The following is a 12,968-nucleotide window of genomic DNA, read 5'->3' on the forward strand; positions in this document are numbered from 1 at the left end:
AATTTCATTACTTGATCTCTCACTTGAAATTGGAGCTGGCTCACGTTGTGTTCTGCTCTCCCGAAGTGATGGGCCATTGGAGCCTCCACATCCCCCCTGCAAATCGCTGCCTTGTGTTGTCTAATTCTATCTTTTACAAACTGTATGGCCTCCCCCACGTAACCAAGGCCACAAGGGCACTTAATCAGGTACACCACGTACAATTACCATTGTAATGTTGTCTGATATCAACTTTTCTCCCGGTCTTTGGATGAGTAAAATGAACTCCTTCTTGGAGGCTGCCACACGGAGAGCAGCTGCTGTATCTAAAGTTTCCTTCTCTGGGAGTAGTCGGATGGGACTGTTGATGGTTCTGTCCCCCCCATATCTGCTCTGACCAATCCGTCTCTGTTGTAGGGACAATGCAACAACACTTGAGTTTGTCTGAATATAGGCTTTTTATGTAGCCTCAAAAAAATGTGGAACAAAACAGAGGTTATCTTCAGTTTATAAACAGTTAACAAAAACATATCCTTGGTAAGGGATGTTCCCTTTTCCTAGAAAGGGTAGGAAATACAAGAGCAATAGTTCCAATATAAACAGACCTTTGGTACAGTCTTCTCTCCCTCCAGAGCTTCAGCACGGGTCTCTCTGGTTCAGACAGGAACCCAGAGCACTGAGAGATACTGTACATACTTTTTAAGACACTAACGAGCCAGATGAGCAGGCATCAAGTCAAGTCAGCCTGCTCTCAGACTGACAGGCTGACATGTTTCTCAAGGGACCTTGGGAAAGCACCATAAGCACGAACCATGTTGGTCTACATGCCTATGATCTATTAAAGCTATTTTTGTATCCAAGCTACCGTCCTTTATTTTTGATGGTGCGTCGCAACTTCTTCATTTTTGTTCATCCATACCAACGGACAGCACACCGGAGGACATCGACCAGGCCCGGAAGTAAAAAAATCATAAGGTATATTGACTTGGTGCAGTAATAGTCATTTGCCTTGCTGGAGAAGACATATGGGTGTCTAGGGGAGTGTTTAGAAGTCAGAATCTTAAGGATATATGGGAATACTTTATGCCATGCATCTCCCTGGATGCTGCACGCCCTGATATGAGTTGGGCCAGGTAGGTGTTATCCTATTTTGTTACTATACTGGACACCCCCGAATATATATACTATACATACACATTTATGGGCCTGATCTTTTCCAATTCTATAAGAAGTTGTTCTAGTCTCAACGGTCTCTTATTGCTAGGAATATTTTGGAGCCCCAGATTCCACTGAACTTTTGATCAGACTAAGATTTAACCTGCTCAGCACTGTGCTCAACCTTTAAACATAGGTCTCCCATACATAATCAGATACGGAATCCACCCTGTCACAGTCTCTAATATTCCTACCACTCTTATATGAAAAGAGGGGAGGGGCCCTGAAGTGTGCCTGTATTGCACTATCGTGCTGAAGAGGTGGCCAGTGTCTCAGTATAATGTTTCTTATCTTGCCTCTGCAGTTTTTATAAGTAGAAATAAAAGGGACAGAATATTCCCTCTTAGCAACAGTCCTAGGCTATTCCAGACCCAACAGAGAATCCCTAGAGAGAGATTCAACCTTCTTTCTTTGTTCTTGTAACAAGGTAGTGGGATAACCCCAATACCTGAATTTATGCTACATATTATCCAACCCATTCTGAATCTTATCTGGGGAACTAATAAGGAGCTTTGTTCTCTGGAGTTGACTAAAGGGGAGGCCCCTGATGGCCTCTGGGGGGTGATAACTAACTACTGTGATGTTACAAATGATTCCTATCAGTCTCCTTAGTATAAATATCGAATTTCAGTTTACTGTCCTTCTTCCAGATGTTGTTATCGAGGTAATTAATAATTGTGTGGCTGTAAGTCATGGTAAAACCCATGGACTCTAAGGAGTGGTTAAGATCATTACCAAACCCTCCCAGACTGGCCATGCCACCCAACAAGAATAGAAACACATCATCAATGTATCGCACTCACATACTCATGATGTACATACACAAAATCGTGTTCGAATGTATTCATGAATATGTTGGTGTATGTCGATGCAACATTCAATCTCATGGCCGTCACCTCTTTTGTATAAAAAAAAAAACACATCTCCAAAGAGAAAGGAGTTCTCCCTTAATATTATTTCCAACATGTCTATAATGAACATGCTTTCCCTCGATGTAAACATGCCTCTTGCATTCAAAGCCACCTTCACAGCCTCTATCCCCTTACAATTTGAGATAGAGGCTGTTTACATCAAGGATAATAAGCAGGTAATGTTCCTCAATGTCATGGAGCCATCGTAGTCTGTGCAGGAAGTCAAAAGTATCCTCAACATATGAGAGGGAATCTATGACTAATGGTCTTAAAAGCCTATCCAAAACCACTGCCAACGGCTGAAATATGGAATCCGTCCCCGTTACAATGGGGATGAATACGCAGTCCCTTATGTATTTTTGGAAGTACGTAAAAGACAGGAAAGATACTGTAGAATCTTCCCTTTAATTGCTTGGGCCAGGATCACCTCTATTTTACCTGCAATGTTCAAAGTGGGGTATTCCGGAATAATATACAGATTCCCAACAAGCTCTGATAAACCACAACCATTTGCACACAAAATATATATATGCATATAAGTATCAAAAGGAGTGCTAGTGGGCATGGCTAAATCTATACAACAAAAAACAAAAATGCCCAAAGCTACTTCCGATGTGACAAAACTACACAGTGCAATACCTATATATCTCTTGTAAAAAGGGTCATTTAGTTTAACCCTTTGGCCAAAGCGTCTTAAGCCTGCTGCCACTTACAAGGCATGACCGTAGCAGGTCCTAACACTCACCTGGGTTAAAATTCTTATTTACCTGTATAATTACAGGAAGAATGATCACATTGGATCTGTCGTAACCTGGCAAAATGAAACTGACCTGCCAACTTTTGAAAGTGGGGTGGGGCAAGCTTAAACCTTGGGGGGGGGGCGGGGCCACTACCCTCCCATATGCAAATGAGACCAGCTGCACACAGTTAACAATAGCCAAGCCCACTAGCACTCCTTTTGACACTTCTATGCATATATATATATATGAATCTGTGTATTTTGTTAACTGTGTGCAGCTGGTCTCAGTTGCTTATGGGACTTTCTGTCTGAGGAACACGCCCTAGACACCCCGAGAGAGTTGGAGCGAGTCCTCGGACAGGGTAAGCCTCGAGTTACATGCCACAACATTATCAAACTATTATAGATTGAGGAGAATCCCATGGGGGCTTGAGAAGTATGTCGAGACCATCGTTTTTCTCAGCTAAAACGGAGTATTGTTAGAAGTCTATCTCAATGTCTTGTATAGTGCAGACACAGAGTGAACCCTGCTCCCATGTAATTTTTAAAAACTCCAAAAAGGTGGAGCAAAGAATCAATCAGGGTTCAGAAAGGCGATTTCAAAGAGCCAAGTCTTGACCCTTTTACCCCACGATACCCTCCCCCACCCATGCCTATTACCTACTTAAACTCCCTTCACCCCCCCCCATGCTCATTACCCCCTTAAATTCCCTCCAGGCCCATACCTCCATGTACCCCGTCTCCACCCAGGCCCATACCACCTCCTCCCCACAACCCACCATTGTGCGGAGGGGTGGGGGGGGGGGGGGGGGCGAAGGTTGATTTTTTTTTTTTTTGTAACTTAAATTTTATTAGTTTATAATTTTATAATATTATACAATACAATACATTACAAAATACATTATATCATGGTGTTTCTCAGTGTATCTGGAAGTATAATGTTACTAATATCGGGTTGATTTTTTATCAAATAAAAAGGACATTTGACAGATACAAAAACAAATATGTTTTTTTAACACTTATTTATTTCACCGGATCAGCAATAAGATATATTAGCCCCCCTGCATGGGTATACTGTAATATATATATATATATATATATAAAAATATATATATATATATCACACACACACACACACATATATACATACATACATACATATATATATATATATATATATATATATATATATATATATATATATGTATATATATATATACACACACACACACACACACACATATATATACATACATACACATACATACATACACACTAGCAAAAAAGCAGCATTTTAAGTCCAGAAATACCCCATTAAAAATGAATGTGCAATCATATATAATGATGGTGAGTATGACCATTTAGCCATGGTTTATTATGGGAGGGCTCCCTTAATTACACTGACTACCTGCTGAAGCGTCACCTGCCAGTTGATTGTGAGATTTCTTAACATTAACCCCTGCTGCATCACACAGGATTTAGTAGCACCTTTTAGCTGCCACATTCTATTTGAAACCGGAATTTTTCCAGGGACTCCAGTCTGGCTGTGGGGTAAAAAAAAAAAAAGAGCAAGAAGAGACCGTTTCTAAAAATATGTATTTATCATACATATCATTTGTAAGCCTCTATGGGCTTTTAAATACAGTACTTCACATCTGAGTGTTTGGTGTCTGGAGATATACTAGTACCAGTACCACTATACTAGATATACCAGTACCACTATACATGGCAGCACATTTCTTTTTATGATTTGCATCATTCTAATTTACAGTTCAAACACTACAAGACTTTAAATATTTACTAAAAAAACATTCTTCACAAATGGATTTAAACATATACACATATATTTCTCAATTTTCAATCCTGTATTGTTATCTATAGGCTATTTTTCAATGATTTACTGGCCCCTCTGGCAGTGAGAGGCTTAAGAATCGCCTAATTAGACCAAGAAAGAATATTTCATGTTAAATAAGATTGCACAATATTATTTCAAGACAACATACAATGCGGCGGAATCCATAGATTTTGTGCTATTTTCATTAAAAGCTGATTATTTACATTTTTTAGGGTTTAAAAATGCCATCTACTAACTACCAGATGGACCGATGTTAAGTTGAATTATCGGGGACACCTTTTTATATTTGATAAGAATAATGTTTTTTTTTGCTCTTGAATTGAAGCGTTGTCAGGTAATGTTTCTGCCTCAACTTGAATCTTCACCAGAGAATGTACAATGTGAGAAAATTATTTATATTCACAGAAGAATTTTCTTCTTAGGCCAATTTTTCTGGTCTTCAATTGAACCTTCTTCAGGGTGATGTATAAAGATTATAGAATAGAGTGTCATTGTAAGCATTGATGCCCTATAGTGAATCTTTACCAGGGAACTATAAAAAATAATGAATTGGCTAACTTTGTATAAGGAAAATGTTTCGGTCTTCAACTGAATCCTTATTTGGAACAATCTGGAAATATTAGAATAGAATTTATAAATGAAATCTTCATCAGGCAAATATATAGAAAGTTAAACAATGTGTATACTCTACCAGGATAATGTTTCTGCCGTAAATTGAACCATTAACAGGAAAAATGTAGAGTTGGAAGTTTCTCTATATTTTATACTGTCAGCGTCTCCAGCAGAAATTGACCGTTTATCAGAAAAAATGTAAAAAAGTAAAGAACGTAAGCCAACATTTCTGCCTTAAATTGAACCTTCAATAGGGTTATTTGCCAAGTTGTATATTTACTTGTCTTTAAGAGGTGTAAGTTCACGGGCTCTGGCAGTGAAAGGGATAAGGTTTCTCAATTCCCTCCGCTCTAGTGCTACATTTCAAGCAAAGAAATACTAGTTTTGGTTTGTTTATGATGCAGGAGAAGGGTTTGAGGTATATTATATGAGGGAGTTGAGGTATGTACAGTGCCGTTTAATGCAATCATTCCAACCTTTGCTTCAGGTAACACTGAAGGAATTGTACTGGGAGAAAAAAAACCTCTCCACCTTATATGCCAACATTTCGGCCCTACTGTACAAAGGGGCTTCTTCAGGAATTTGCAGGAAATGTACAAACTATTTGCATTTTATGTGGCTAATGTTACTACCCTTAACTAAACACAAGAAGTTGTAAAACGCTTTAAACTAAACCTTCATCAAGGTGGTTTGAAAGTATTTCAAATGTTTGTTTTTGCCTTAAACTGAAGCTTCAACATTTCTTCCTTAAACGGAATAATCATCAGACAGCCTCAGAATGTTGGAAATGTCTGAATTTATTAAGACCAACTTTCTGTATGTAAATTGAGGCTTCATTATCTGCACGTTTAAAGCCCACTGTAGTCTATGACACTCATGTTTTGGTCGTGGGTCAGGACTTAATCAGCTGATTCAAAGTTCTGGACATTTATCTGGGAAATACTGCTCAATATCTTGTATTGTAATTGGCCATCATTGGATCTTCCTCTGGATATGGAAGTTAAAACAAATCACTCACATTTTATTATGCCGACATTTCTGTCCTCCGTCATTTCTGTCCTCCCGTCATTTCTGTCCTCCCGTCATTTCTGTCCTCCCGTCATTTCTGTCCTCCCGTCATTTCTGTCCTCCCGTCATTTCTGTCCTCCCGTCATTTCTGTCCTCCGTCATTTCTGTCCTCCCGTCATTTCTGTCCTACGTCAGCGCTTACGTACAATAAAACTTCTGTCTTTATCAGGGTCTACGTTCAATGTAAAACCTAAACCAAATATAACACAGACATGGATATTAACAGCAGATAAGAGATTGCTCAGCATTAACGGTTGGTCCTTTGGTCCACCTACTCTGCCCATAAAATAGATATTGTTTATAATTTGTATATCCATTGCAATTATTTGAATACTACATGTAAAATCCCAGATAACAATATAAGGCAGGTGAGGTAGAGACGGAATGCAGTGATGTTAGAGTGTTAGAAGTATGTCTGCTGTTGCATCATTTCGTTACATTGTACCTTCCTGTTATGTGGGGAGAGATGAAGGTTCTGGGAAATTACATTGTCTGTGATACCTGGAACCTCATGTAACGTAAGTGGTAACATGGAGACATTCCTGCGTTACCTTTTTTAGACTTTAATATGCTTTAGAAACAAATTTAAAAAAACCAAAACAATGCTGAATCAACAAATATTTTGGTGTAGCACGTCTTTAACCAAACAGCAAAACTAAGTGGTATTGATGATAAAAAACATTTTGATTTGCTGAGGCAGCTGCCATATATATAGTGATGCTCTCCCTTAAAACTGCTATTTGGAATGTTTCATTCTTCCACAATCCACAGAGGGGAAGGTAGGAGAGGAGCGACTTACACTTTTAAAAACACCGAGACCCTGATGCACAATAAATTACCTGAATTAACTGCACAGTCCTCTTCTGTGATAAGAGGGGAATCCCTTATGGGATTTCTGTAACTTTTTTCCCCAAGAGCCACCACTCCCTTCCCATAGGTGCTACTAACCGTTTAACCCATAATTTAACATCTGGCAGCAAAGGGTTAAGGGGGAGGGGTCATTTCCCCACATTAGATGTTTCCGATCTTCAATTATTCAGAAATTATACTTATCCCCTCTTTGCACCAATACCCCACAGGTCTTCCTAGAATGGGTGCGGTGGAGTGTTCCAGGTCAGCCTCCAACAATGGTTTTTTTAAATGGGGCTTTCCCCATAATAATCCAATAAGGTGAACCATTGCGTGGATCCCAATGATGTGGGGTGATGGGGAGTCACTGTCAGGATAAGTGTTTCTCCCTCTGCAGGAGGAGGAGGGTTACTCTTCACATGGAGGTCTCATTATTGAGGTGCTTCTGGATGTCATTTTCGGGGTAGATCAGCTGATAGGTCTTCTCACTCTCCTCTAGAACAGAGTTCCCCATCATGGCATCTTCCTTCTGCAGTTCGTGCCTGGACAGGTGCTCAACGATGCCGGCCCCTAAGGAATCTCCAAGGACATTGGTTGTCGTTCGGAGACGGTCCCTGGGAGACATGGAAGAAACTCCTATTAACCTAAAGGTTCACAGGTTCAATTTGATGAATGGGTAAAAATGAAATATACTTTTTAAACATCTTATTAGTTTAATAAACTCCTTAGAACGGTGCGCAAATTGGGGGGCGGGAGAATTTTGAGGAAGGGCGCAGCGGTTACAGGGGCCCTGCGCTCTTCCCAACGGCATTTAAATTAACTGTGAGGAGAGGCATGAGGCCTCTGTAACTCCCTTACCTGGTGTCAGTCGGGTCTTTGGTGACATGTCGCCATGGCAAAGTGGCATCAAATGACGTTATGCGTCACCATGGCAACGTACGTCAAATGATGCGACGAGGTCTCGTGACGTCACATGACCCACAGCGTCATTTGACGCCGAGTCCTTGTAGAGGCGGGGGGGGGGGGTTTGGGTTTGGCGCAAACGCTGCGGCTCCCCGGTATGGGGGCGCAGCTCAAGAAGTTTGCGCACCCATGCCTTAGGCATCGGACATGGTCAAAAAGACTGTGCTGAGGCGCGCTGATGGGAAACATTATCCCTTTCAGCGCGGCTTTAGACGGCGCTTCCGCAGGCGTGCGGAGGCGTGTGGAATTTCAGCCGACAACCCAATTTTAGATTTCCCGCTGAGGGAAGCGCAGGGCCGGTCACGTTACTGCCAGAAGCCAATGGCAGTCCGTGACGTCGGCGCCGTGACGTGGCGCGCTAGCCCCGGCTCCCGCTCCGCCTCCAGGCCCGCCTCCCGAAAGCCTCCCACCCGGCACACAAGCGCGCTTGCTGACGCTCATGCAGGGACAAGAAAAATTTCCTGCATGAGCGTCAGCGCTGCTCCCTGCACCATGTCCCAGGCCTCAGTATGTCAGTGCTGCCCAGCGCCGCTCCCTGCACCATGTCCCAGGCCTTAGTATGTCAGCACTGCCCAGCGCCGCTCCCTGCACCATGTCCCAGGCCTCAGTATGTCAGTGCTGCCCAGCGCCGCTCCCTGCACCATGTCCCAGGCCTTAGTATGTCAGCACTGCCCAGCGCCGCTCCCTGCACCATGTCCCAGGCCTTAGAAGGAGGAAGTAACCCTTAAAGTAACTGTTTTACATAGTTGCATCATGTGAAAGTATAAATGAAGATGTTTCGCTTTGCTCTGGGAACACTGCATAGCAAAGTTATCTACTTGACTAAAGATTGCTCCACAATTACATTGCAAAGAAAGAACAAAAGAAAATGAACAATTTACCTGGGGCTTTGAAGAAGGACAAACCGCTTCATGACTTTAGATACACAATATAAAATCCCTCCAAAGCTTCTGTTTACCATGGAGATTTTACATGTTTAAAACAATTATTTAAAATTTTTTTTATTAACGGCCCAAGTTAAAAAAAATAAAATAAATAAACTGTACTGAACCCGTTAAACATATCCCGGTCATTAGTTCACTTTGCTTGCACATAGGTCGCTGAATGTGTGCACATACTGTAGGTCGCTCAAAGGCTGCACAGGTGGCTCAATCAGTGGCTCAAACAAAGAGCCTGCTTCAGCACAGGACTTTGACTTAGCCACTGATTGAGTGACCTGTGCTAGGGATATCCTGAAAACCTGACCTGTTTGGGGGGGGGGGAAATCGAAGGCCTGGAGTTGAGCACTCCAGAGTCATTCCCACATACGGCCAAAATGACCTCCTGACTGTGATGTGTTTAATGGGTTAACCTGTTCAGTGCCCTATGGACGTATGCTTTACTTTCACATTAGTGAAACCCTGGAGGTCCTTCTGACGCACCTTCTACATCATGCCTTTTTGGGCCGTATATTGCAAATCATGACCCGCCCATTCAGTTGACATCACGGAAATGATGCAACGATTGTGTGATTGTGTGATTGTGTGAGTGTATTTGCTATGTCATTGAGGAGGTGTGGCCACAGAGGTGGTAAGACTATTAGGTACTGAATGGGTTAAAGGGTCAGTCCCACTAAGGACCACAATGAACTAATGAGTGACTTGTTTAATGGGTTAAAGGGTCAGTCCCACGTGTGTGACTGAATAACAGCGACATGTTTAATGGATTAGATGGTCAATCCCAAGTAGGACCAAAGTTACCCAATGACAGTCACATGTTCAATGGGCTAAAGGGTCAGTCCCATTTAAGACCAATGTGACCCTATAATAGTGACTGTTAATTGGTTAAGGGGTTAGTCACCCAAAGGGATCATTTCAATAACGAGATAACTGCCTATATATAGAGGGGACCCTATTGTGTGACACTCACAGGAACCAATCCACCGCTATAATGAGCGATATGTCCTCCGTGGGGAGTCCCACTGACGTCAGGACGATCATCATAGTAACCAGACCAGCCTGAGGGATACCCGCTGCTCCTATGCTGGCGGCAGTTGCCGTGACACTGCGAAGGAAACAGAGTGGGATTGAGTATTTGGAAAGGTGGGAAAACTCATTATGTAATTAAGTATTTCAGTACAAAGCCTGGGGTGACTGTGCTATGAGAAAAGACGGGAGAAGTAGAATATAACACACACAAATAGCGCTGGCTAAGAAATACCCAATAATAATAATATTATAAAGTGAACAACATATACGTAATATGCGCATGATCTTGCTACACTTGTGAGTGTGCTACTTTCACACCTTTATATGATAATAAACGTCAACACAGATTTTTGCTATGTGGCACACACCTCTTTCCCCCGCCCCCCGATGTAGATATATACAGCTCAACCCGTTATAACGCAGATATATACAGCTCAACCCGTTATAACGCAATCTGTTAGAACGCGAATCCGCTTATAACGCGATGCAAGCGTGGCTCCCAATTTTCGTATTTATGAATACTTTACAACGCGATTATTGGTATCTTAAATACTTTATTGTACAATGCATACAATTGTACATTATTTCTAACGCGCTCCACTTATAACGCGATGTGATTCTTTGGACCCCAAACACAGCGTTATAAGGGGGTTGGGCTGTGTGTGTGTGTATATATATATATATATATATATATATATATATATACACACACATATATATATGTGTCGACAAATCACCAAAAAATCTACTCGTCGAACAAAAAATATCTACTCGCCACCTAGTACCTCACGTGTGCTGCTTGGGCCAATAGGAGCTCGCCACAATGTTAAATCCACTCGCCCGGGGCGTGCAAATGTATAGGTTTGTCGAACACTGTATATATATATATATACACAGTGTTCGACAAATCCATTAAAATACAGGCCCGTGGCGACTGGATTTGACCCCGTGGCGACCTCCTTATGGCCAACACCAAGCAGGGTGGGATTGGGGGCGGGACTAGGTGGCGAGTAGATTTTTTGGTTCGGCGAGTAGATTTTTGGGTGATTTGTCAACCACTGTATATACATATACATACACACACACACACACAAACACACACACATATATTTTACACACATACATACATACATACATACGTAATCCGCACTATTGCAAGACACATGTGCACCCTGGTTGCCATTGGGCACTCGACAAAGGATAATGCATTTTCATAATAAGGATAATGTATATACACACACACGTGTGTGTGTGTGTATATGTATATATATATATATATATATATATAAAATGTGTGTGTGTTTACTATTATTCCTAGTAATTTCATAATCATTATATAAAGTTTCTTGTTGAGCCCTAAAATAAAATGGCGAAGACAAAAGGAAACAGTATTATCCCATGAACTCTGTCTCTTCCATTGCAGGGTGATACAATGACATCCACTGCAGACCCATTCATCACGTGACAAGTGACAGGAAGAGACACCCATTCACCTAATAGTGATGATCTGACCAAAGTTCAGCTCGTAGTTGTTGACTTGTGCGATAAAGATGGCGGCTAGGGCCTCATACAGTGCCGTTCCGTCCATGTTAATGGTGGCTCCCACTGGCAGCACAAATCTGGTGATGCGCTTGTCCACACCGTTGTTCTCCTCTAAACACTTGAAGGTGATGGGGAGAGTAGCAGAGCTGAAAAGGAGGCAAGATAGCGACAGTGAGACTGCCCTCCAATTAATGAGACTGCCCTCCAATTAGTGAGACTGCCCTCCAATTAGTGAGACTGCCCTCCAATTAGTGAGACTGCCCTCCAATAAACCTTTCACTGAGTGAACAGACTCCCCCATGAGTTAGGTAACCATACAATAGAACAAAAACACTGATCTGTTGAGCTGCAACACACCCTGACAATAATAGCGAATCTACGAGGGGCACCATTCATTTCAATACATAAGAATGTTATTGAGACTTCATATAATACAGATGGCTGTGTGCTGCACACCCCAATGCACAAATCCATTCCACAATACCTTCCATTCCACAAATCCACATACAGAATCAAAAACAAGCACATTTCCAATTAATCAAATATATGATATATATATAAGTATTTATTTAGTTCAACAAACAAATATTTGTTTGCCTATAATGTAGGAGGCAAGAGACGGCAACTGTGGGGCGTGGAGGGGAGCGGTTCGCCATCATTGGCTGAACCGCTCACGTGTCCGCTGACATCATGCGACGGTCGCCGAAAAAAAAATCAATTTTCATTGATTTCAGGAATTTCGGTGACGCCATCGTAGTCGCGCCTACCATCGGCGCACGTGACGGATTAAATAAACTAGTTTAGACGAAACGCTCCATCGCCATAGCCAGGACTATAAGTGCGGCCTTAGAGTGCAGTATATAGCGGCCCATCAACAGAACAAGTTCCACGAGCAGGAGAATGTATACTTCACAAGAATTACTTGAACGATCTAAATAAAAGTCTACATAAAGATGGTCCCCTCCTATGCCAACATTTATATGGGTGAATATTAATTATATTAAAAGATTTTGTGTTGTGTGTAGCAAACATTTTTAAGTGATTGCTACCGTATAGAAATATATGCACTAACTATATAGCAAAGAATTTTAAATCCTCCACTTTGCCAACACGATATAAAGTTAAATATTTAGATGCTGGAAAATTAAGATCCCTATTGCTAATATTTCTTATATGCTCCAATTCTTAGTTTAAGTTTCTTAATCTTAATTGTTCCCCTGGCATATTTTCTGAGATGGATATTTAAGTAAATAAATTACAAATTGAGA

At 41.5% G+C, this 12,968-nt stretch overlaps 1 protein-coding gene across 5 annotated transcripts in view; it reads right to left on the reverse strand.

Moving 5' to 3' along the window:
- Window positions 1-4,975: 4,975 nt before the first annotated feature.
- LOC142501570 (excitatory amino acid transporter 1-like) overlaps window positions 4,976-12,968 on the reverse strand; it is a 68,874-nt gene continuing 60,881 nt past the window's right edge. For all 5 annotated transcript variants that reach the window (XM_075611614.1, XM_075611611.1, XM_075611612.1 and 2 more), the window contains 3 exons: window positions 11,652-11,846; window positions 10,100-10,234; window positions 4,976-7,842 (listed from right to left, as the gene is read on the reverse strand). In XM_075611614.1, the coding sequence (XP_075467729.1) occupies window positions 7,644-7,842; window positions 10,100-10,234; window positions 11,652-11,846 (529 nt within the window). In that variant the 3' untranslated portion in view covers window positions 4,976-7,643. The remainder of the gene's footprint in view (window positions 7,843-10,099; window positions 10,235-11,651; window positions 11,847-12,968) is intronic.

Source organism: Ascaphus truei, chromosome 8 (assembly GCF_040206685.1).
Source record: "Ascaphus truei isolate aAscTru1 chromosome 8, aAscTru1.hap1, whole genome shotgun sequence".
In the NCBI taxonomy this organism is placed as follows: domain Eukaryota; kingdom Metazoa; phylum Chordata; class Amphibia; order Anura; family Ascaphidae; genus Ascaphus; species Ascaphus truei.